The sequence below is a fragment of the Amblyraja radiata genome, chromosome 19 (assembly GCF_010909765.2).
Source record: "Amblyraja radiata isolate CabotCenter1 chromosome 19, sAmbRad1.1.pri, whole genome shotgun sequence".
Classification (NCBI taxonomy): Eukaryota; Metazoa; Chordata; class Chondrichthyes; order Rajiformes; family Rajidae; genus Amblyraja; species Amblyraja radiata.
The window spans coordinates 13,109,684-13,133,134 of record NC_045974.1 but is presented as its reverse complement, the minus strand read 5'-3'; the positions used below and the strand labels follow the sequence as shown (position 1 = coordinate 13,133,134).

Sequence of the window (23,451 nt, the reverse complement as noted above, 5' to 3'; positions counted from 1 at the left end):
CTCTAACAGTTTTATTCTTGCTTCTCAATCTCATAATGGCTTCTTTGACTTTCATTGGCACAACTTTGGTCCTCATGTTGATAAACAGCAATAAAAGTTTCCAAAGGTGACGGAAAGACTGGAGGAAAGACTTGGCGCTGAGAGCTCTCATATACCTGCATTAAGGAGGCAATTAAATGCATCTGAGCAATTACAAACGCCTGTGAAGCCATGTGTGCCAAACATGGGGGGGACTATGTATAAGCACAGCTGTAATTTCTACATGGTGAAACCAAAATGTGTAAAAATGGCCTTTAATGAAATCTGACAATGTGCACTTTAACCACTAGTGATTTTTTTTTTTGTATTGCAAATCTCAAATTGTGGAGTAAAGAGGCAAATATATAAATGATGAGTCTTTGTCCCAAACATCATGGAGGGCGCTGTATATATCTGGCATGTAGTCGGACAGAAATGTATTTGTTAATGCTGTAAATACTGGCTTGGTTAGAATGCTCTCTGGTGTCTACTGTGGCTCCTGGCATTCTCCCAGGACCAGCAAAAACCAGTGTAATTTGGCGCTCGTTAGTCTGTAGCGGTTCCCTTTGTGTTGCCAGCAAGTGCCATTTGAGTATTGCCGGGCAAAGCTGAGTAGCAGCACAAATTTGAGCAGTACATGGACTTTCACTTGTTGACTCGTTTTGTTTAGAAAAACTGTGCCGTTTGGAAGAAAGAACCATGTCAGTGGAATTGCACATCATGATATGTTGGTTTTTTGTTATAAAGGAGGAATAAATGGGCAACATTTGTATAGTATGGTATTTTATTGTTTCTCATTGTCACGTGCAGCAAGATAGAGTGGGAAGCTTTGCTTGTGTGCTATCCAGTCAAATCAAATCATACTATATGTAAGTAAAGTCAAGCCATACGCAAGTATAACAGGTAGTGCAAAGAGAAAAATACTAGAGTGCAGAATATAGTGTTACAGCATTATTGCATTGCAGTTTTAGAAAAAGTGTATGGTCAGAAATGGGGTTGGTTGGAAGATTGTGACTACACCCTCATTTCTATGCTCTGTACCCTGACTGATAAAAGCCAATGAACCAAAGTCCTTCTTGACCCTGTACCCTGCTCTCCTAGATCACTCTGCTCTATAAAAATCCTCGGGTCCTGCTGTTCACTGTGAAGGTCCTCCCTTAGTTTAACTTCTCAAAATGCAACACTACAAACTTATCTGCATTAAATTCCATTAACCATTCTTCAGCCCACTTGCCCAAACTGGCCAAGGTCCTGTTGTAATTTTTGATAACCATCTTTGCTAGTTTCAATATCACCCACTTTAGTGTCACCTGCAAATGTTCCAATCTTGCCTTCTACATTCTCATCCAAATAGTTGATAGATACCACAAACACCAATGGGCCCAGCACCGATCCATGTTCACAGTAGACCAATAGTCACAGGCCTCCAGTCCGATAAACAACCTTCCACCGTCACCCTCTGCTCCCTTTCATAAAGCCAGTTCTCTATCCAGTTGGCTAACTCTCCCTGGATCCCAGGTGATCTAACCGTCAATTTACCACGTGGAACCTCATCATAGACAATGTCTATGGCTTTGCCTTCATCAACGGTTTTGGTTACTTCTTCAAAAAACTCAATCAGATTTTCAATCACGATCTCCCACATACAAAACCATGGTGACTATTCTAATCAGCCCCTGTCTACCCAAATGCATATATATCTTATCCCTCAGGATACTCTCCAGTAACTTGCCTACCGCAGGCGTTAGGCTCACTGGTATATCGTTCCCAAGCTTCTGCCTTGCAGCCATTCTTAAATGGAGGCACAACATTAGGATGTCTGCTGGCACCTCACTTGTACCTAGTGATGATTCATACGTCTCAGCCGGGGATCTGCAGTGTTTTTCTCTAGCTTCCCACAGTGACCTTGGATATATCTGATCAACCTTGGGAGATTTATCTACCTGCATATGCTATAGCACATTCAGCATCTCCTCCACCATAAAACGGACTGTCTTCAAGACAATTCCATTAACCGTCCCAAGTTCCCCAGTCTTCATTGTTTATCCCCATAGTAAAAACAGAAGAGAAAGACTCATTGAGGAAAATCGCGACATTCCAGGGATGGGTGTAGGTCCAGGGAGATGGAGTCTGCCATGGACCTGTTTCTATAGACTGAGCTTGTGAAATACTGAAGATAGGCACAAAAAGCAGGATTACGTTGGTGGGTCAGGCAGCATCTCGGGAGAAAAGGAAAATATGACGTTTCAGGTTAAAACCCTTCTTCAGTCTTACTGCGAATTACTGCGCTTTTGTGAAATGCTGCATTTTCACCCTGGCGCGTTTATGATTTACTGCCAACCTTTTGTAACAGAGGCATCTCCTCACTGCATGTTTTTCACAAATATGTTTGATAGCGAGCTTGTGATAATATTGGAACACTGCAACATCGACTGAAACATCCACTGAAACTTGTGGTTTTAATCATCCTTGTGCTTCTGGGTTATTTAAACATAAAGAAAAAAGAGCAATTGGATAAAGGCTGAACTGGAAAAAAAAACTGAGCTCTTAAAGTGCACTTAAAGAAGGTGGGAAGGTAGATGAGTGAAAGGCTCGAATTCTGCTCCTGTCTCAGAGTTTAAACCCGTATCTTTTCTCTCATTCTGCAAAATAGCCCACAGATGTTGTTAACTTTTATTCCTATTTGCTATTGGAATTGGTTATTTTATGTACTTCATTGTCATTCAGTTGTAGAGAGTCATAGTCATACAGTATGGAAACAGGCCCTTTGGCCCAACTTGCCCATGCCAGCCATCTACACTAGTCCCACTTGCCTGTGTTTGGCTGATAGCGCTCTAAACCTTTCCTATCCATGCACCTGTTCAAATGCCTCAACTACCTCCTCTGGAAACTCGTTCCATATACCCACCACCCTCTGTAAAAAAAGTTGCTCCTCTGAGCCTTTCCGATTTTATCCATCAAATAAAAAGATACATCTTTTTCTGACATTAACATAAACCACAGACTTCCAAGTTCCAACTGAGGAGTAGATGAGGGACTGAATGTTAGTCTGCCTCCATGGGCTCAGGAGCTGAATGAAGAGGGAAGAGGCAACAGAGGGAGTGTGAATGAGGGACCTCTTCATGCCACATGCGTGAACTACCTTGGTGAAGTTCAAACAGAATCCAACATCAAGGGCGATTCCTAATTCAGTACAGATGGGGATGGTTCTGACAGGGGAGAAACTCAACAGGAAATTAGTTCAGAGATCCATTGTGTGTGGTCCAACCTTGTTTGTTTCTTCTGCCCTCCTGGTGTTGTGGATACACTTCAAGTAAAATATTATTTCTTTGGAACCGGTAAGGATAGTTCATGTAATCAGCAGCACAAGTTTAAGGTTGGAATGCCTGTGCTTATTGTGAAGTTAATCGAACAGTCGGACTGACGTTGAAATATCCAGGGGGGGATTTGGGGGAAATATGCATCCTGGAATGGTGAGGGTCTGCAGATGTCCACCATGTGGAATGGGTCAAATGCAGTGGAGAGAAAGAGCAAGAGAAAAATAAACTGAAGGAGATGTAGACAGACACAACATGCTGGGGTAACTCTCTGGAGAAAATGCAGCCTCTCTGGAGAAAAGGAATAGGCGAGACTGAGAGTCAGGGAAAAGGGGAACGAGAGATATAGATGGAAGATATGCAGAAAGCTTTCTACAGGGCAGGTTTCCCGGCGACATTAAACTTGATGTCGCCTGCCCTGTGCTTTGTTCATATGTGGTGGCAAGGTGGCGCAGCGGTAGAGTTGCTGCCTAACAGCGCCAGAGACTTGGGTTTGAACTTGACTATGGGCGCTGTCTGTATGGAGCTTGTATGTTCTCCCCATGACCGCGTGGGTTTTCTCCGGGTGCTCTGGCTTCCACCCACATTCCAACGACGTGCAGGTTAATTGGCTTCTGTCAATTGTAAATTGTCTTTAGTGTGCAGCAGAGCGCTAGTGTACGGGGATCGCTGGTCAGCGTGAACCCGGTGGGGCGAAGGGCCTGTTTCGGCACTGTATCTGTCAAGTCTAATGTCCCAGGCACGAGTCGTGGTCGAGCAGGAAGAACTGTGCAGAATGTTGTTGTGGGTCATAATATTCTTGGTTGAGGGAGTGCAGTGAAGGGTTTCTGGTTCCTGCTCACTGGAGAGGGTGTGGTGGAAGACAGCGGTATATTGTCCTGTTTTGTTGCACGCTTCTCTGCAGTAGTCCGCAGTCCTGCCTCGCAGGTAATGAATGGTCACCGAACATTCATTTAACATATCTGGCAATTGTTCTGAGTCTCACAGCAGAATAGGGGCGGCACGGTGGCGCAGCCTTACAGCGCCAGAGACGACCCGGGTTTGAACCGAACTACGGGTGCTGTCTGTATGGGGTTGGTACGTTCTCCCTGTGACCGTGTGGGTTTTCTCCGGATGCTCCAGTTTCTTCTCATACTCCAAAGACGCACAACTTTGTAGGCTAATTGGCTTTGGTAAAGATTGTAAATTGTCCCTAGTGTGTGCAGGATAGTGTCAGTGTGCGGGGTATATATGGTTATATGGGGTGATTGCTGGTCGGTGCGGACTCGGTGGGCCGAAGATGTTCCTGTTTCCGCACTGTATCTCTAAACTAAACTAATAGGCGACCATTTTGCTTTCCAAAAAATCCCATTCGCTCTTTGCATGCAGCCTTGAAAATGTTCCTCTTTTTTAAATTCTATCTTGTTGTGATGAGCACCAGACAGCTTCCAAGTGACAGCTGTCATCTTGTAATTATTGGAGCTAAAAGGAGAGAGAACATGTCACACCCATCCAGTCTGTTCTTGCTTCCTGCTGGGGCAATTATCTCTCAAATGGCCACAGGGAAACAAGGGAGGGGCATTAATTATTGCCACATCAGCATTGCCCAATAACACTTTTAATGAGGTTGTTCTGGGAGGGGCCATCATTTTTCCACAGTAGTATTGCTGGCATGTAAGTCTTGTCGATATTTTGTCACTCTCTGTGTAAATGTGTCGCTTCACACATGGAATTTTACGATCTTGAAGCTTGTAGAATCCAAGCAATGGCCAAGTGTTAGTAAGTGTTAATATTTTTGGAATGATACAGCTGGAAACAGGCCCGAAGGCCCATCAAATCCTCACTCCCCAATCGGTCACCCATTTTGCACCGATCGTGTTTAGTTTAATTTAGACATATAGCATCGAAACAGGTCCGTCAGCCTGCTGAGTCCACCGACCATCGATCACCTGTTCATGCTCGTTCTATGCTATACTACATTCTCATCCACTCCCGCTACGTCAATTGAAAATTTCAAACTGCGATTGATTGCTTGACCTCAGTATCCACGGGCATCAGGAGTTGTCGAACAAAGCCAGGCCAAAGATACAGTTGAGTTATGGTCTGATTGACTGGTGTCTGGAGTAGCTGTTTAGTGTCGTAGAGTCATACAGCAAGGCCCAACTTGCTCACACCGACCAACATGTCCAGCCAATGTCCTGTGTTCATCCTCCTGTACAATTTGTGCTCATTTTCCATTGACTGCTTGAGTTTCCACCGGGTGTTACAGTTTCCTCCCACATCCCAAAGACGTGCGGGTTTGTAGGTTATTGGACCTCTGTAACTTGTCCCTAGTGTGTAGGGAGTGGATGTGAAAGTGGGATATCATGGAATGAGTGTGAACGTATGATCAGCATGGATTTGGTGAGCCAAAGAGCCTGTTTCCGTGCAGTGTCTCCAAACTTAAAAAAATAAAACCCTCAGGTGGCACTGAACTTCCATGCTGCATGCGAGGAAAATGGTGGGTTTGAGGCAGTAGTTCTGTGCTGAACCTTTGGAGTATTACATACATGCTGGTCTAATCTCTAATCCCAAATCTCTGACACCCACTTCAAAATGCCTTTCACCTCCAAGGTCCTGCTCGCCTCCTCCTCTGGCTTTTTGTTGCTTTTAGTCCACCAGCTCTCCTGTGTAATGCATCACATCCCGTCACTAAAGTAAGGAGCTACTGTACATCAATTCATATTGACCTTTGTAAACCTCATTACTACTACTAGGTCAATGAACAATAGCCCTGTTAATGCTGTGCATGTTGCAATGAATCCCCCCCCCCCCCCCCTAAGTTTTTAGGAATCTCTGCAAGTAGAATGAGAACAGGAACTCACTTTTTTACGCAAAGTCTTTTCGTTTTAAAATAATTTAATATTTTTACATTCTCGCATGTAGCTGGGACATGTTGGCCAGTGTGGGCAAGTTGGGCCGGGGTGCCTGTTTTCACGTTGTATCACTCTATGAGTCTATGACTCTGTTCATTATTTTGGTATCTACACCGCTGGCACGACTGGCGTTTACTGCCTGTCCCCATTGCCCTTGAGAAGGTGGTGAGGCATTGCCACCTTGAACCACTGCACTCCCTCTGGTGAAGGTGCTTCCTCAGGAACTTCCAGCAATGATGAAGGATCGGCAATACACTTCGAAGTCGCGGTGAAGTGAAGGGAACGTGATGCCCTTGGTGTTCCAGGCGCCTGTTGTTCTTCTTGCTAGTGGAAATCAGTGGTGTGGGAGAGAAAACTACTGGAGTAATAACTGCAGTGCGTTTTGTAGATGTTGCACAGTGCAGCTGCTGATGTTGTATTAATTCTGCACATAAAGGGACTGGCTATTCTCTCACCTCTTCTCTCATCTTCATTATAATTATGCAGCTTTTCTCAACAATCATCGATGGGCAGAATAATAATTTCCAATATGCATTGAAGATTGCAAAGCTATAGTCTCATCAATGAGACACTAGGGTGTTTTCATCAACCAGCATCTGCAGTCCTTTCCTTGCTATTACATTTACTCTTAGTTTGCAAACAATTCAATTTAGGAAGGATTTTGGAAAGATCAGACACCTTATTGCAGACAAATGAATCTTGAACACCCTGCGGCAGCCAGAATTGAGGATACCGTCTCCTACTTGAATGAGGAGGCATTAATTTTGTTGCTTGTGCAAGGGTTTAAACTGGATCTGTTGTGGCTGGAGTTATCCGCCAATTCTTGTCACAGCAGTGTGGGTGGACATGAAAGGGAAGGAGGGGCATTGCATCGGATATGTGACCACCTTCTCCATCCTTCCATTGCTTTTGACCTCAACCCCAAACGTTATCCTCTCATAGATAGTCATAGAGTGACACAGTGTGGAAACAGGCCCAACTTGCTCACACCGGCCAACCTGTCCCAGCTACACTAGTCCCTTCTGCCAGCATTTGGTCCATGTCCCTCCAAACCTGTCTTATCCATATACTTGTCGAGCCGCTTCTTAAGTGTTGGGATAGCCCCTGCCTCAACTACCTCCTCTGGCAGCTTGTTCCATACACCCACCACCCTGTGTGTGAAAAAAGTTATCTCTAAGATTCCTATTACATTTTCCCCTTCACCTTAAACCTATGCCCTCTGGTCCTCAATTCACCTACTCTGAGCATCTATCCGATCTATTCATGATTTTATACACCTCTGCAAGATCACCCCTCATTCTCCTGCGCTCCAAGGAATGCCCCCATGAAAATTCAAGAAACAGGCTGCAACCTAGAAACATGATATGCTGGGGTATCAGGCAGAATCTCTGGAGGGAAGGAATGGGTGAAGTTTCAGATCGAGACCCTCTTCAGACCTGGGCACGATGTGAGACCTGAACTCTCTTCTCAAAGGTCAAAAACTTTATTTGCCATTTGTGCTTACACACATAGGAACTCTTGTGCGGCTATTCAGAGAGTCAAGTTAAGTTAAAAATTAAAATTAAAAATTAAAAAATTTAAAAAAATTATTAAAAAAAAAAAAAGACACACAGAAGACACATAGAGCATTGTAACTTGCACAAACATTATATCAGGACATCAGTTCATTTTGTTGTGTTTTGGCCAAGAGTCTCACTGTTGCAGGGAAGAAGCTCTTAAAAAAGCGTGTTCTATTTGTGGCGATACTGTCCGCTCGTCTGTGCCTGAGGTTGTATGTGCAGTTTTTGTGTTTGAGCAGGGAGTGAGCTGGATGTAGTGTGTCTCTAATGATTCTCCCTGCTCTTTTTTGACAGCGCTGTGTGTAGATTGTGTCCATGGAGGGGAGTTCAGTTCTGATGATCCTCTCTGCAGTCTTTATGACTCTTTGCAGAGCCTTCCTCTCTGTCTGTGTGGTGTTTCCATACCACACCGTGATGCCTGTGGTGAGGATGCTCTCTACCAGTCCTTTGTAGACCTGGGTGAGAGGGTGACAGTGCAGACCAGCTTTTCTGAGCAGCCTGATGAAGTACAGTCTCTGCTGGGCTTTTTTCACTGTGGCTGCAGTGTTCAAAGTCCAGTTCAGATCTGATGTTATTTGTAGTCCCAGGTATCTGTAACTGTCAGCCCTCTCCACCACAGTCCCCTTGATGATAAGGGGCTGCAGGGGGGGGTGGATTTTTTCTGAAGTCCATTATTATTTATTTTGTCTTGTCTGTGTTGAGGCTTAGGTATTTCACCTCACCATAGGCAAGAATGTCGTTCACCAGACTCCTGTAGCCCGACTCGTCCCCCCCCCTTGATGAGGCCCAGGATGGTGGTATCATCCGCATACTTAATAATGATGGTGTTTTCCTGGGTGGAGACACAGTCGTGTGTGTACAGGGTGAAAAGTTTGGGACTGAGACAGCAGCCTTGTGGTGATCCTGTGCTGACGGTGAGCTCTGCAGACACTCTCCTTCCCATCCTCACCACCTGTGGTCTTTCAGTCAGGAAATCTAAGATCCAGTTGCAGGTGGGAGTCGGGACGCCGAGGTCTGTCAGCTTCTCAGTCAGCCTGCCCGGGCGAATGGTGTTAAAGGCCGAGCTATAATCCAGGAACAGCGTTCTGACGTATGTTCCTCTGCTGTCCAGGTGTTGCAGGATGTGGTGTAGAGCAATGGCCACTGCAAACGTTCTTCAACGTTCTTCTGTTTCCTGCAGTCACAAGTAGGAACCCTGATGGATCTCCTGGCACCACTTTATTGTGGCCTGTCGGTTTGCTCAGTTTAGATAAGGAACTTTAAAGCTGGTTGTATGCCAGCATGTGGGACAGCAGATAGGCGAGTGGGGATTAAGCTAAACCCAGCCATAATCTAATAGAATTGTGGGACTTCTGCAAGGGACTGAATAAACAACTCATAGGAAGGAACTGCATATGCTGGTTTACAATGAAGATAGACACAAAATGCTGGAGTAACTCAGTGGGACCGGCAGCATCTCTGGAGAGAAGGAATGGGTGACGTTTCGGGTCGAGATCCTTCTTCAGACTCGACCTGAAACCTGTCACCCATTCCTTCTCTCCAGTGATGCTGCATGTCCCGTTGAGTTACTCCAGCATTTCGTGTTCCTATGTTGCAGCTTGCTTCTTGAATTTTTATGGGGTTTATTGGATAAACTGACTATGAAACGGCAGAGCAAGGCTTTATGAAAAAAAATTCAGTCTGCAGAAGCGTCCCGACCCAAAGCGTCAGCTATCCATGTTCTCTAGAGATGCTGCCTGTCCCACAGCGTTTTGAGTCTTTCTTTAAAAAAAATTCTTTGTTGTCATCTTTTTCTTTCATGTTTTATCTCTGGGATTACACCTGCCTCACATCTCCAGGGTTGCTCCAACACTCTCACATTTACCATTTGTCTGTCTTTTTGAGTCATCAAATTGCCGTATAACCATGTTACTGCTACAGCTATTTTATCATGCCCGTTGATCTCTCTGTAAGCTGCAATGTTAAGATAATCGTTCTATTTATTAATGTTTCATGTGTTGACAAATCACCTTTACCTCTGTTGCTGTTACGATGAAACCCTGCCCCTTCCAATCAATCACTCTGCGTTTATTATTTAGTTCAGTTTAGAGATACCTGCTGTAATTGTTATATGGTTATACAGCATGGAAACAGGCCCTTCGGCCCACCGAGTCCATGCTGACCAGCGATCCCCTACACTAGTTCTATCCTAAGAACAATTCACAATTTTACCAAGCCAATTAGCCTGCAAACCTGTACGTCTTTGAAGTGTAGACATCCTGGAGAAGACCAGCGCAGGTCACGGGGAGAGCGTACAAACTCCGTACAAACAGCACCCGTGGTCAGGATCGAACCCGGGTCTCTGGCGCAGTAGGGCAGCAACTGTGCCGTCTACTGTGGTTGTGATCTGGAGCACGCTGTCCGAGGAGCTGGTGGAGGGCAGTTTTCTCATAGCTGAGTAGTGAAAGGCCTGGTTAGAGTGGATGTAGAGAGGATGTTTCCACTAGTGGGAGAGTCGGGAACCAGATGTCATAGCCTCAGAAACAAAAGCCGTTCCTGTTTGAAGGCGATTTCTTTAGTCAGTGGGTGGTGAATCTGTGGAATTCATTGCCACAAAAGGCTGTGGAGGCTAAGTCAATGGATATTTTTAAGGCAGAGATACTGTAGATAGATTTGAGTTCAGTACATTTGTCAGGGGATGTGGGGAGTAGGCAGGTGAATGGTGTTAGGAAGGAGAGATAGATAAGCCATGATTCAATGGTGGAGTAGACTGTGTGCTGAATGGCCTCATTCTGTTCCTTATGAATTCATGAACATGAACCGGGGTCTCTGGTGCTGTAAGGGGGCGGGGCTCCAGTTTTGTTGTCCAAATTATAAATGTCCTCTCTGGTCTGGTCTGGTCATTTCTCTTCAGATCAGTAAATTCCCCCTTTGAAAAAGCAAACAAATTGCATTTGCTGGAAATATGAAATAAAAAGTGGTAGAAATACTTCTGATGACACTATAATTTTAAAATGTTTCTCTTTCAGATGCTGCCTGACCTGCTGAGCATTCTCTGTTTTTTTAAATATATAGATTTTCCTTTGATTTTCTATAATATTGGTCCCTGTCTGGTTTAATATCTTGATCTCCCCTTTCCTTACCTCCCCCCACCTCACCCCTGCCTCCTGTTCTCCCTGTGACCTGTGTGGGTTTTCTCCAGCTGCTCTGGTTTCCTCCCACACTCCAAAAGCGTACAGGTTAATTGGCTTGGTAAAATTGTAAATTGTCTCCAGTGTGCGTAGGATAGTGTTAGTGTACGGGGATTGCTGGTCGGCACGGACTCAGTGGGCTGAAGGGCCTGTTTCCGCGCTGTATCTCTAAACTAAACTAAAAATTCTCGTAGCTACTAATGAGACAATGCATCCACTCCAGTTACTGTCAGTCAAGCAGAGCTGTGAATTGCTTCTGGTGCTTTCGTATCCTTGCTTCAGTAGAAAACCCAACACTGAACACACTTCTGCAGATGTGATTTCCACGGTGCCCCATATAACTGAAATATAACCTATATTTTTAATTGAATGTAGGACAAAGACATAATCTGTGTGCTCAATCATTCTTTTCTCACTCACACAATTCCAAAACATTTACTTTCCCCAAGTAAAATGTTTTACAATGTAGTTGGGAAAAGAAGCCCTCAGTTGATGCCCATGGATTAGCCTTGAACAGCAGTGTGGCATGAAGGAGCAAGAAAAGCTTTCATCCCTGCTGTCTAAACGAGATGAATTAACTTTTCTCCTGTGTTGTAGAGAGCCTTCATTTCTATTATCTTTTGACGTGCATCACGCCATCTGCTGCAGGCAGGCTGGTTGGGAGGGCAAGGAGATTAGAGGTTAGGCAATTAAATTAATCTGTGACAGATTAGTGCTAGGTTCTTGCCACAGAGGTAAGTGGAGAGCCGACAGCATCCCCACGTGAGTCTTGCTTCCGATACCGAGTGCTTCCCAGCAGGCTGGTGCCGGCCAGCCAGAGGTTGAATGTTTGTCACTGCTGTTTGGTCAAAGCGCTGGGGCTCGTAGCTGGGTGAACTCACAACAGGCTTTGTTTCCAACAGCAGACAAAAGCATGTAGAGAGTCCCAGTTTGCACAAGGAAGCAGTCCCTTGTCGTCAGTGGGGAGGATTCACGCCAAGAGCTTCCTTCCCTTCTCCTTCTCTCTCCCTCCTTCTCCTTCTCTCTCCCTCCTTCTCTCTCTCCCTCCTTCTCTCTCTCCCTCCTTCTCTCTCTCCCTCCTTCTCTCTCTCCCTCCTTCTCTCTCTCCCTCCTTCTCTCTCTCTCTCCTTCTCTCTCTCCCTCCTTCTCTCTCTCCCTCCTTCACTCTCTCTCCCTCCTTCTCTCTATCCACCCTTCACTCTCTATCCCTTCTTCTCTCTCTCCCTCCCTCTCTCTCCCTCCCTCCGACTCCCTCCCTCCTTCTCTCCCTCTTTCTCTCCCTCCCTCCCTCTCTCCCTCCTTCTCCCCCTCCCTCCTTCTCTCCCTCCCTCCTTCCCTCCCTCCTTCTCTCTCTCCCTCCTTCTCTCCATCCTTCTCTCTCTCCCTCCTTCTCTCCCTCCTTCTCTCTCTCCTTCTCTCTCTCCCTCCTTCAATTCTCTCTCCCTCCTTCTCTCTCTCCCTCCTTCTCTTCTCTCTCCCTCCTTCCCTTCTCTCTCCCTCCTCTCTCTCCCTCCTCTCTCTCCCTCCTTCTCTCTCTCCCTCCTTCTCTCTCTCCCTCCTTCTCTCTCTTCCTCCTTCTCTCCCTCCCTCCTTCTCTCCCTCCCTCTCTCCTTCCTTCCTTCCTTCCTCCTCCTCTCTCTCCCTCCCTCTCTCTCTCTCCCTCCTTCTCTCTCTCCCTCCTTCTCTCTCTCCCTCCTTCTCTCCTCCCTCCCTCCTTCCTTTCCCTCCCCCCCTCCTCTCTCCCTCCCTCCCTCTCCCCCCCCTTCTCTCCCCCCCTCCCTCTCCCCTCCCTCCTTCTCTCTCCCTCCCTCCTTCTCTCTCCCAGCCCTCCTTCTCTCTCCGCCTCCTTCTCTCTCTCCCTCCTTCTCTCTCTCCTCCTCCTCTCCTCCTTCTCTCCTTTCCCTCCTTCTCTCCCTCCTTCCTCACCTCCTTCTCTTCCCTCCCATCCCTCCTCTCCCTCCCTCCCTCCTTCTCTCCCTCCCTCCCTCCCTCTCTCCCTCCCCCCCTCCTCTCTCCCTCTCTCCCTCCCTCTCTCTCTCTCTTCTCTCCCTCCCTCCTTCTCTCTCTCCCCTCCTTCTCATTCCCTCCTCCTTCTCTCCCTCCTCCTTCGTCCCTCCCTCCTTCTCTCCCTCTTTCTCCTCCCGCCCTTCCCTCTTCCTCTCCCTCCTCCTTCCTCATTCTCTCCCTCCGTCCGTCTTCTCCCTCCCTCTTTCATCAGGTTCCTTCCCTCCTTCTCTCCCTCCCTCCTTCTCTCCATCCCTCCTTCTCTCCATCCCTCCTTCTCTCCCTCTCTCCTTCTCTCCCTCCCTCCTTCTCTCCCTCCCTCTTTCACTCTCTCCCTCCTTCTCTCCCTCCCTCTTTCCCTCCCTCTTTCTCTCCCTCCTTCTCTCCCTCCCTCCTTCTCTCCCTCCCTCCTCCTCTCCCTCCTTCTCTCCCCCCATCCTTCTCTCCCCCCCTCCTTCTCTCCCTCCCTCCCTCCCTCCCTCCTTCTCCCCTCTCCCTCCTTCTCCCCCTCACTCCCTCCCTCCCTCCTTCTCTCCCTCCCTCCTTCTCCCCATCACTCTCCCTCCCTCCTTCTCACCCTCACTCCTTCTCTCTCTCCCTCCTTCTCTCCTTCCTTCCTTCTCTCCCTCCCTCCTTCTCTCCCTCCCTCCTTCTCTCTCTCCCTCCTTCTCTCCCTCCTTCCCTTCTCTCTCCCTCCTTCCCTTCTCTCTCCCTCCTTCTCTCTCCTTCCTTCTCTCCCCTTTCGCTGGAAGCCCTGGGTTAATAAGGAGCTGGGCTGACAAGGTGCAGGTGCTGATGTAGTACTCACTAACTGGACCTAGCTGTGGCTTATCTGTGACCATAACCTTGGCTCAGTTCAAGGTGCCAGTGTCTCGGCAGCCAGGCACAGTTAGTTGGCTTCTACTGGCTTGTTTACTGGTGACAGGAATCGGATCGGAGCACCCGGAGAAAACCCACGTGGATCACGGGGAGAACAAACAGACTCCGTACAGACAACACCCATAGTCAGGATCGAACCCGCCTCTAGGGGTGTAAGGAGGTAACTCTACCTCTGCACCACTGTGTCGACCTGAGTTGCCTGCGAGCCAGGGTCAGCTGAATGGTGGGATGGGCCAGAGCTCTGTATTCCTTTTACTATGATCCAAAGATGATAGGATCAGGGTGAATAAGTTTCCAATTACTATTGCCATACGCAGTTAGAATCTGGGGCGTGCAACTGGATGGAGAGGTTGAAATTCATTAAGAGAGAGGTTGGCTCAGTCCATGAAATACATAGAAATAGAAGGAAATGTTAAAATGAGCAGAAAAAGAGTTAGAGGCTGCTCACGTTAAAGATAAATTCTGGAATCTGTACGGGAGTGGTGTCTCTCATAGAGCCACTGCCTCACAGCTCCAGCGACACAGGTTCAATACCTACCTCTGGCACTGCCTGTAGTTGGTCTTGATCATTCTCCCTGTGTGGGTTTCCCCTGGGTGCTCTCATTCCATCGTACATCGCAGACACGATGGGTCCGTGCATTAATTGGCTGCTGTAAACTGTCCATAGTGTGTGTGTGTGTGTGTGTGTGTGTGTGTGTGTGTGTGTGTGTGTGTGTGTGTGTGTGTGTGTGTGTGTGCGCGCGTTGGAATCGGGGAAGAGTTGATTGGGTGTATAGGTTACAGGGCAAAGTAGTAGGGAATGGAATTGCTCTGTGGACTGGCATAGACTCAATGTACCAAAGGACTGTGCGACACAGTCGGTGACACGGCTGGTGGAGCTGCTGCCACGCAGTGCCAGAGACCCAGGTTGCATTCTGACCTCGGGTGCTGTATGTGTAGAATTTGCCCGTTCTCCCTGTGACTGCGTGGGTTTCCTCTGGGTGCTCTGGTTTCCTCCCACATCCCAAATACGAGCGGGTTTGTAGTATAATTGGCTTCTGCAATTTGTCCCTAGCGTGAAAGCAGTGGATGCCAAAGTGGGATAACATCAAGTGAGTGTGAGCGATGGTTGTCATGGACTTGATGGGCCGAAGGGCTTGTTTCCATGACGCATCTCTAAACTAAATACGAGACTTTCATATTGTAAGGCCATGTAAACATGTGGGCTGAACACAGGCTGTTTCCCTGTAATTAGATGTGTATTAGTGTATTCTGTGTATTAATGCTGCTTTTCTTTGCATTGTGTGCTAGGTTAAACATTCTGCTGGGCGGCATGACCCCTCTGTATTTCCACATGGTCAACGTGGGCCTGCACTGCGCCGTGACATCACTGCTGCTCCACACGTGTGACAAAGCCGTGTTCCAGGACACGCGGCCAGCGCTCCTCGCCGCGCTTCTCTTTGCTGTACATCCTGTCCACACTGAAGCTGTGAGTGGCGGGCTGCTATCCTCATGTAGGATTAGCATTCTTTAGACTTAATCCTGGTTTATTGGCTCATAACCCTTTACAACCATCTCTTTATTAGACCCCAAAATTGTTCCAATGCTTTGCATTTCCCCCTCCCCTTCCCCCTCCCCTTCCCCCTCCCCTTCCCCCTCCCCTTCCCCCTCCCCTCCCCCTCCCCTTCCCTTCCCTCGGCCCTTCCCCTCCCCTTCCCCCTCCCCTTCCCCCTCCCCTTCCCTTCCCCCTCCCCTTCCCCCTCCCCTTCCCCCTCCTCTGCCCCCCTCCTCCTCCCCCCTCCTCCTCCCCCCTCCTCCTCCCCCCTCCTCCTCCCCCCTCCTCCTCCCCCCCCTCCTCCTCCTCCCCCCCTCCTCCTCCCCCCCCTTCTCCCCTCCCTCCCCTCCACTCCCTCCCCTCACCACCCCTCCCCTACCCCTACCCCTCCCTCCTCCCCCCTCCCCTCCCTCCCTCCCCCCCCCTGTTTTTTTACTGTTATTCAGTAGTTCATATATTTCCTTGATGTCTTAATTACAATTAAACCTGAAGTTTGTTTTGTTATAGTTCAAGCATAGCATATTTAAAAAGATAACGTTTGAGCCTTCTGTTAAGCTAATTTAATAATACAGGTGCACAACCTTTTATCCGAAGATCCAAATAACGAAAACCTCCGAATAGCGGACATTTTTTCGGTCCTTGAAGAAAGGTCCTTGAAAACGTTCACCGAGGGCGGCCCGCAGAGGTGACAGCGGAACCTCCGGTCGATCCTCGAAGAAAGGGGAACTAAATCCCCATTCATAAAAGAGAAGGTGAGGGTATATTGCGCGGGAGGGTTAATAATTGACAATATGCTGCTGCCTGCCCGCTGAGTAAAAGGTTCCCATGGTAGCACGATACACAGTGTATCGTGAGTCTTGCGTGGGAACTTTTTAACTCAGCGGGGCAGGCAGCAGCAGATTGTCGCTCCCTTCAGTTTCACCCCACCTACACCCCTCTGCTTCCCGGCCATGTATGTGACCCCTTCCCTCCCCTCTCCAGCTCCCCGCCCATTGCACCGGCGCGGGGGCTTTGCACTGTCTTCACGTCGGCGATACCAGCAGGTCAGTGCCAGTCACCGGAGACGTCAGGACCAACAGGACAGCGACCCCCAGGCCCACTGCAAGCACAGAGATCCTAGAGACACACAGCCAGCAGCAGCCCAGCCCCATTCCAACTCCAGAGGAAAACTGCAAACTGGCCGGAGACGTCAGGACCACCAGAAGCCGTTCCCCGAGCTGCGCCCCCTCATCGGGACACCGACCCCCAGGCCCACTGCAAGCACGGAGATCCCAGAGACCCACAGCCAACAGCAGCCCAGCCCAGCCCCGCTCCAACTACAGAGGAACCTGGGTTGCGGATGACGGGGCGCAGCTTGGGGCGTCGTAGGGGCCCATCGGGGAGCGGGTTCCTGTTGGTCCTGACGTCTCCGGCCACCTGCCATCCTCCGGGAACTGTACCGCCCTTGCAGGAGAGTGGGGTTGTTTGCAGTTGCAGAGGGAGGGGGCAAGGGCAGTACAGTTCCCAGTCTCAGCTCCTGTCCAGGGGGGTGGCCGGAGACGTCAGGACCAACGGGACACTGACCCCCAGGCCCACTGCAAGCACGGAGATCCCAGAGACCCACAGCCAACAGCAGCCCAGCCCAGCCCCACTGCAACTCCAGAGGAACACGTAGGGGCAGAAGCTGATGGTTTGCAAGGTACGTCTTGTTCTTGGGGTGGCGGATGAGGGGGCGCAGCACGGGCTGTGGGCAAACTGCCATTTGTCGCCGTAGCGGCCCATCGGGGAGCGGATTCCTCTGGAGTTGGAGGGGGAGGGGGGTATTGTGCTGTTTGATCGCCCCCTGCTATCCCAGGGACAGGGAGACACAGCGGCTTTTTAGACTGGTGGGCAATCACTTCCAAAGTTCTGCCCACACAGTCAGTACACCTCTCCTACACTGCATTTCATACAAACATTTATTCTGCAAGAAAAAACGACATTGAAGACTCAAACTCGCGACCGAGTAACTGCCGGGATCAAAGCGCAAACTCGCGACCTTGCGGATATGAGCCGAGCACTCTACCACTGAGCCAGCCATTAAAATCTACGCTAAAAATTTTCCATTCCGAAGGCCGACAAATTCTGAATTACGAAAAGTGTCTGGTCCCAAGGCTTTCGGATAAAACGTTGTGCACCTGTACTTAAAATGGGAACTGGCTTGATGTCAATGACACTGAATGTGTGAGGTGACCACATTAATACTGTGTCTGCAAAAGCAGGTCGGGGATGGACACAAAATGCTGGAGTAACTCAGCGGGTCAGGCAGCATCCTTGGAGAGAAGGAATTGGTGACGTTTCGGGTCAAGACCCTTCTTCAGACTAAGAGTCAGGGGAAATGGGAAACAATTTCCCATTACACCACACTCCACACCTGGGGTATTGTGTGCAGTTTTGGTCTCCAAATTTGAGGAAGGACATTGTTGCCATTGAGGGAATGCAGCGTAGGTCCACGAGGTTAATTCCCGGGATGGCTGGACCATCATATGTTGAAAGAATGGATTGTATACACTGGAATTTAGGATGAGAAGGTTTCTTATTGAAACATGTAAGATTATTAAGGGATTGGACACGCTAGAGGCAAGAAACATGTTCCTGATGTTGGGGGAGTGCAGAACCAGGGGCCACAGTTTAAAAATAACATGTAGGACATTTAGAACGGAGATGAGGAAAAGCTTTTTCACCTAGAGAGTTGTGGATCTGTGGAATTCTCTGCCAGAAGGCAGTGGAGGCCAATTCTCTGGATGCTTTCAAGAGAGAGTTAGACAGAGCTCTTAAAGATTGCAGAGCCAAGGGATATGGGGGGTAGGCAGAAACTGGGTACTGATTGTGGATGATCAGTCATGATCACCGTGAATGGTGGTGCTGGCTCGAAGGGCCGAATGGCCTACTCCTGCACATTGTCTAATGTTCCACCCCCTCCCTCTCCCCCCTCTCTCTCTCACTCTCTCCCCCTCTCCCCTTCTCCCCCTCTCCCCTCTCCCCCCTCCCCCTCTCCCCTCCCCCTCCATCTCCCCCTCCCCCCCTCTCCCTCCCCCTCTCTCTCCCCCTCTCTCTTTCTCTCTCTCTCTCTCTCTCTTTCTCTTTCTTTTTCTCTTTCTTTTTCTCTTTCTCTTTCTTTTTCTTTTTCTTTTTCTTTTTCTCTCTGGTTCTCTCACTCTCTTTCTCTCCCACAATTCTGCATCTCCCTCTGTTTCCGACACACTGCATCAGTTTCTGCCTGCTCAGTGTGTGCCAGGGCAAGTCTCACCCTTCACCCTTGGCTCTCAATCTCTCAAAGCTCTCAATCTTGAAATGGGTGGGAGGTAAAACCACAAGATGTGAATTTTAATAATTGAAGACTTAAGTTGAAGAAGATATCATGAAGTGAATACTGAAAGGAGTAAATGTTTGCAATCCTCTGCAAATCATGGCCACGAGGGAGGGAATGGAGTTTCTCGTCTTCCACAGCGCCACCATTATTGATGGCTGTGGTAAGACAAGACATATAGAAGATGGACTTCGATTAATCCCCAGGACCTGCTGAGCCTTGTTCCAAAGTTTTGAAAGGGATGACTAAAGAGATGACTAAAATGCTTTATTTGTCATCTTCTAAAATTCCATAGATTCCAGAAAGATTCCCACAGATTGGAAGATAGTGAATGTAACTTGTATACTGGCCTGAATAGAGCGGATGTGGAGAGGATGTTTCCACCAGCGGGAGAGTCTAGGATCAGAGGCCGGAGCCTCAGAATAAAAGGAGATGAGAAGGAATTTCTTTAGCCAGTGGGTGGTGAATCTGTGGAATTCATTGCCACAGACGGCTGTGGAGGCCAAGTCAATAGATATTTTTAAGGCAAAGATTGACACATTTTTGATTAGAACGGGCGTGTCAGGGGATAGGAGAATGTTCCTCCTCATCTCCTTGATAAAGATATGGCCTTTTATTCTGAAGCTGTGGCCTCTGGTCCTGGAATCTCCCACGAGTAGAAACATCCTCTCCACATTCACTCTATCCAGGCCTTTCACTATTCAAAGCCACGTGTTTTGGAAAAATAGTGTAGAGTTTGGTGAGAGATTTAAATGGTGAGAGATTTAAAGATATCATTCAGCGGGAACAGGATTAACTCGTACACAGAGAGTGAGAGTGAACCTGCAGGTAACACATGCAATTAGAAAGGCAAGCAGTTCAATGGGTTTTATTGTAAGGGGATTTGAGTCCAAAGCTAAAGATACTTTACTACAAAAAGTTTAGTATAGTTTAGTTTTGTTTAGAGATACAGCATAGAAACACCGAGTCCATGCCGACCACTGATCACCCGTTCACACTGGTTGTAAGTTATCCCACTTACTCATCCACCCCCTCCACGATTTACAGGGGGCCAATTAACCTACAAGCCCACCCGTCTTTGGGATGTGGGAGGAAACCGGAGCACTTGGAGGAAACCCACGCGGTCACATGAAGAATGTGCAAACTCCCCACAGACAGCACCCAAGGTCATGATTGAACTCGGGTCTCTGGTACTGCGAGGCACCAACTCTTGCTGGTGTGCCACTGTGCTGCCCCAATGACTTCAGGCTTTGGCAAGACCAGGGCTGGAATAACGTGTACAAGTGTGGTCACACTATCTAAGGAGGAAGGTACTTGTGATAGAGAGAGTACTGTAAAGGTTCACCAGATTTATTTAGTTTATTGTCACATGTACTGAGGTACAGTAAATAGCTTTTGTTGCATGCCATCTCACATTGATGCCTGAGTTGGAGGGTATTGACCTAAGAAGAAAAGTTAATCTGACTGTATTTATTTACGAAAGAACTGCAGATGCTGGAAAAATCGAAACTAGACAAAGATGCTGGAGAAACTCAGCGGGTGAGGCAGCATCTATGGAGCGAAGGAATAGGTGACGTTTCGGGTCGAGTCCCTTCTTCAGACTGATGTGGGGGAGGAGGGGGGCGGCAAGAAGAAAGGAAGAGCCGGATACAGCAGGCTGTGGGAGAGCTGGGAAGGGGAGGGGAAGGAGGGAGAAAGCAAGGACCACCTGAAATTGGAGATGTCAATGGGTTTGTCGTAGATGTCGGCCTCCCATGGCTATCTGGACTACACTTCTTCCCGCCCTGCTTCCTGTAAGGACTCTATCCCCCTACTCCCAATATTCCTCTGTCTACGCTGCATCTGCACCCAGGATGATGTTCCAAACCAGGGCATTGGAGATGTCCTCATTCTTTAGGGAACGGGGGTTCCCCAGGGTCTCCTCTATATCCCGTAGCTCCGCTCTCACTCCCCATCCCCCCACTCATAACAAGGACAGAGTCCCCCTTGTCCTCACCTTCCACCCTACCAGCCGTCGCACACAACAGATAATCCTCCAACATTTTTGCCACCACCAACGGGATCCCACCACTGGCCACATCTTCCCATCTCCTCCCCTTTTGGCTTTCCGCAGAGTCCGCTCCCTCCGTAACTCCCTGGTCAATTTGTCCCTTCCCACCCAAACCACCCCCTCCCCTGGTACTTTTCCTTGTAACCGCAGGAAATGCTACACTTGTCGCTTTACCTCCCCCCTTGACTCCAAGCAGTCTTTCCAGGTGCGGCAGAGATTCACCTGCACCTCCTCCAACCTCATCTATTGCATCCGCTGCTCTAGGTGTCAGCTGCTCTACATCGGTGAGACCAAGCGTAGGCTTGCCGATCGCTTCGCCCAACACCTCCGCTCGGTTCGCACCAACCAACCTGATCTCCCCGTGGCTCAGCACTTCAACTCCCCCTCCCATTCCCAATCCGACCTTTCTGTCCTGTGCCTCCTCCATGGCCAGTGAGTCCCACCGCAAATTGGAGGATCAGCACCTCATATTTCGCTTGGGTAGTTTACACCCCAGCGGTATGAACATTGACTTCTCCAATTTCAGGTAGTCCTTGCTTTCTCCCTCTTTCCCCTCCCCTTCCCAGCTCTCCCACAGCCTACCGACTGGATTTATAGTTGCCAGTGTAGATGGAAGCGAGATAATCACCTTGAAAGGTCCAAAATTCTTATGGGGCTCGACAAAATAGATGGAATAATATTTTCTCTGGATGGCTGTGTCTAGAGCCTGGGGTCACAGTTTTAATATAAGGACCTAGCTTTTCTGGATAGAGATGTACCATGCCCACATGGATAGAATTAATCACTGGATGTCTAGTTTATTCATAAACTTATCCCCGTACAAGATGCCGTGAACTGAACTGTTGGAAGCTCTTGCCAGCTCTTGCCGAATACTCCAGCGTATTGTTTTGTTATGTTATATATTCAGCATTGCAGCTTCTGGCTCCCTGCATCCGGTGTCCCTGGGGAAAACTGACGGTAGGAAGACAAGCGGAGGTCTCGGTGGAGGGTAAAGAAAATAATTTAAAGGAAAACATAATTTTGACCTTGTAATGAAAATTCAGAATGGTTTCAGTTCTGAAGTGATTGGCTGCAAGCGGAGCTATGCCCGAGGGGGTTTGCATACCAACAGTGCAGTGTGCTCCAGGTTGTATTCTGCAGTATGATTGTCAAGTTTGATCGCAAGGGATCCACAGAGAAATAGCTAACTGGATACAGAATTGGCTTCATGGAGGGAAGGAGAGAGAGTGTGGTGGAAGGGTGCTTTTTGGACTTGAGGCCTGTGACTTGTATGTAGTGTGCCTCAAGGATCGGCGCTGAGCCCATCGCTGTTTGTGGTTTGTATGGACAATTTAGGTGAGAATGTGCAGGGCATCAGATCACCATCCAGAGCTGCAGATCACCATCCAGTGTAGAAGGGAGGTGATCACATGGATGGCAAAGCGTGTGGTAATGTAGGCATTAAGGATGGTTATCATGGGTATGCAAGCAAGGAATTTCACTGTGCCTGGTCACATGGGACAATAAAGTATTCCATTCCAAAATTACAACAGGATCTTAATCAGCTGGCCAAGTTGGCTGAGGAATGTTTAAGGGAGTTTCGTGCAGGTAAGTGTGAGTTTGGGAAGTGAAGCCAGGGTAGGATCTTCAGAGTGAAGGGCAGGGCCCTGGGGAGTGTTGTAGAGCAGTGGGACCCAGGAGTGCAGCTAGATAGTTCCCTGAATGTGGCGTCACAGGTAGATAAGGTGGTCAAGTACACTGTTGCTGCGTTGGCTTTCATCAGTCGGGGCTTGAGTGTGGAAGCGGGGATGTTATGTTACAGTTGCATAAGACATTGGTGAGGCCACACCTGTAGTTTTGTGATTCATTTTGGTCACCCTGCTGCGGGAAGGATGTCATTATGAGGAGGTAATTGTGACTTTCCCGCAGTAGTGAGTGTTAGAGTCTGGGAGGAGATGGTGGAAATGTGTGGAGAATAAAAAATGGGATTAATGCAGAAAGTCCCCTCTCACCACCAGATGAGCAAGCCCTTGGTGAGGAGCTTTGGGAAAGTTGATGGGAACGTGGAAATAATTTTTTTTTAATTGATTAATTTGGGATTAGTGTAATTGGGTGCTTGATGGTAAGCAGGGATTGAAGGGCCCTTATCTGTGTTGCAAGATTCCTTGACTTGAATTCCTTCATCAAAATGCTCAGGATGTTCTACCATCTGTTCTTCCTTCAAACTGTTGTTTTCCCTCTCATCCCCCACCTCCTTACCACCTTCATCACACCCAAGCTTTCTTTGCAGATACCCAGGGAATTTGCAGGCTTAGTTGGTGAATGGGCAAACTCCAGTGTGGCCTCGAACATGATCCAACAAGTAGAACCCTCCTGGGATAAACAGGACACAACTATTTCCCTTCCAACCTGGGTACCAGGCAAGGATGAGAAAGGTGTCCTTTCCAATTAAGTAACGCAGCCTTAGTTTGGAGATACAGCATGGAAACAGGCCCTTCGGCCCACCGAATCCACGCTGACCGGCGATCCCCGTACACTAGTTCTATCCTACACACAAGGGACAATTTAAAGAAGCCTACAAACCTACACATATTTGGAACGAGGGAAGAAACCAGAGCACCCGGAGAAAACCCACGCGGTCACAGGGAGAAAATACAAACTCCATACAAACAGCTCCCGTAGTCAGGATTGAACCCGAGTCACTGGTGCTGCAAGGCAG

At 48.3% G+C, this 23,451-nt stretch overlaps 1 protein-coding gene across 1 annotated transcript in view; it reads left to right on the top strand.

Annotated features, from left to right (window-relative positions):
* tmtc1 (transmembrane O-mannosyltransferase targeting cadherins 1) overlaps nt 1-23,451 on the top strand; it is a 125,687-nt gene that overhangs the window by 4,529 nt on the left and 97,707 nt on the right. Inside the window, exon 2 of the mRNA XM_033037705.1 lies at nt 15,132-15,309. Within this exon, the coding sequence (XP_032893596.1) occupies nt 15,132-15,309 (178 nt within the window). The remainder of the gene's footprint in view (nt 1-15,131; nt 15,310-23,451) is intronic.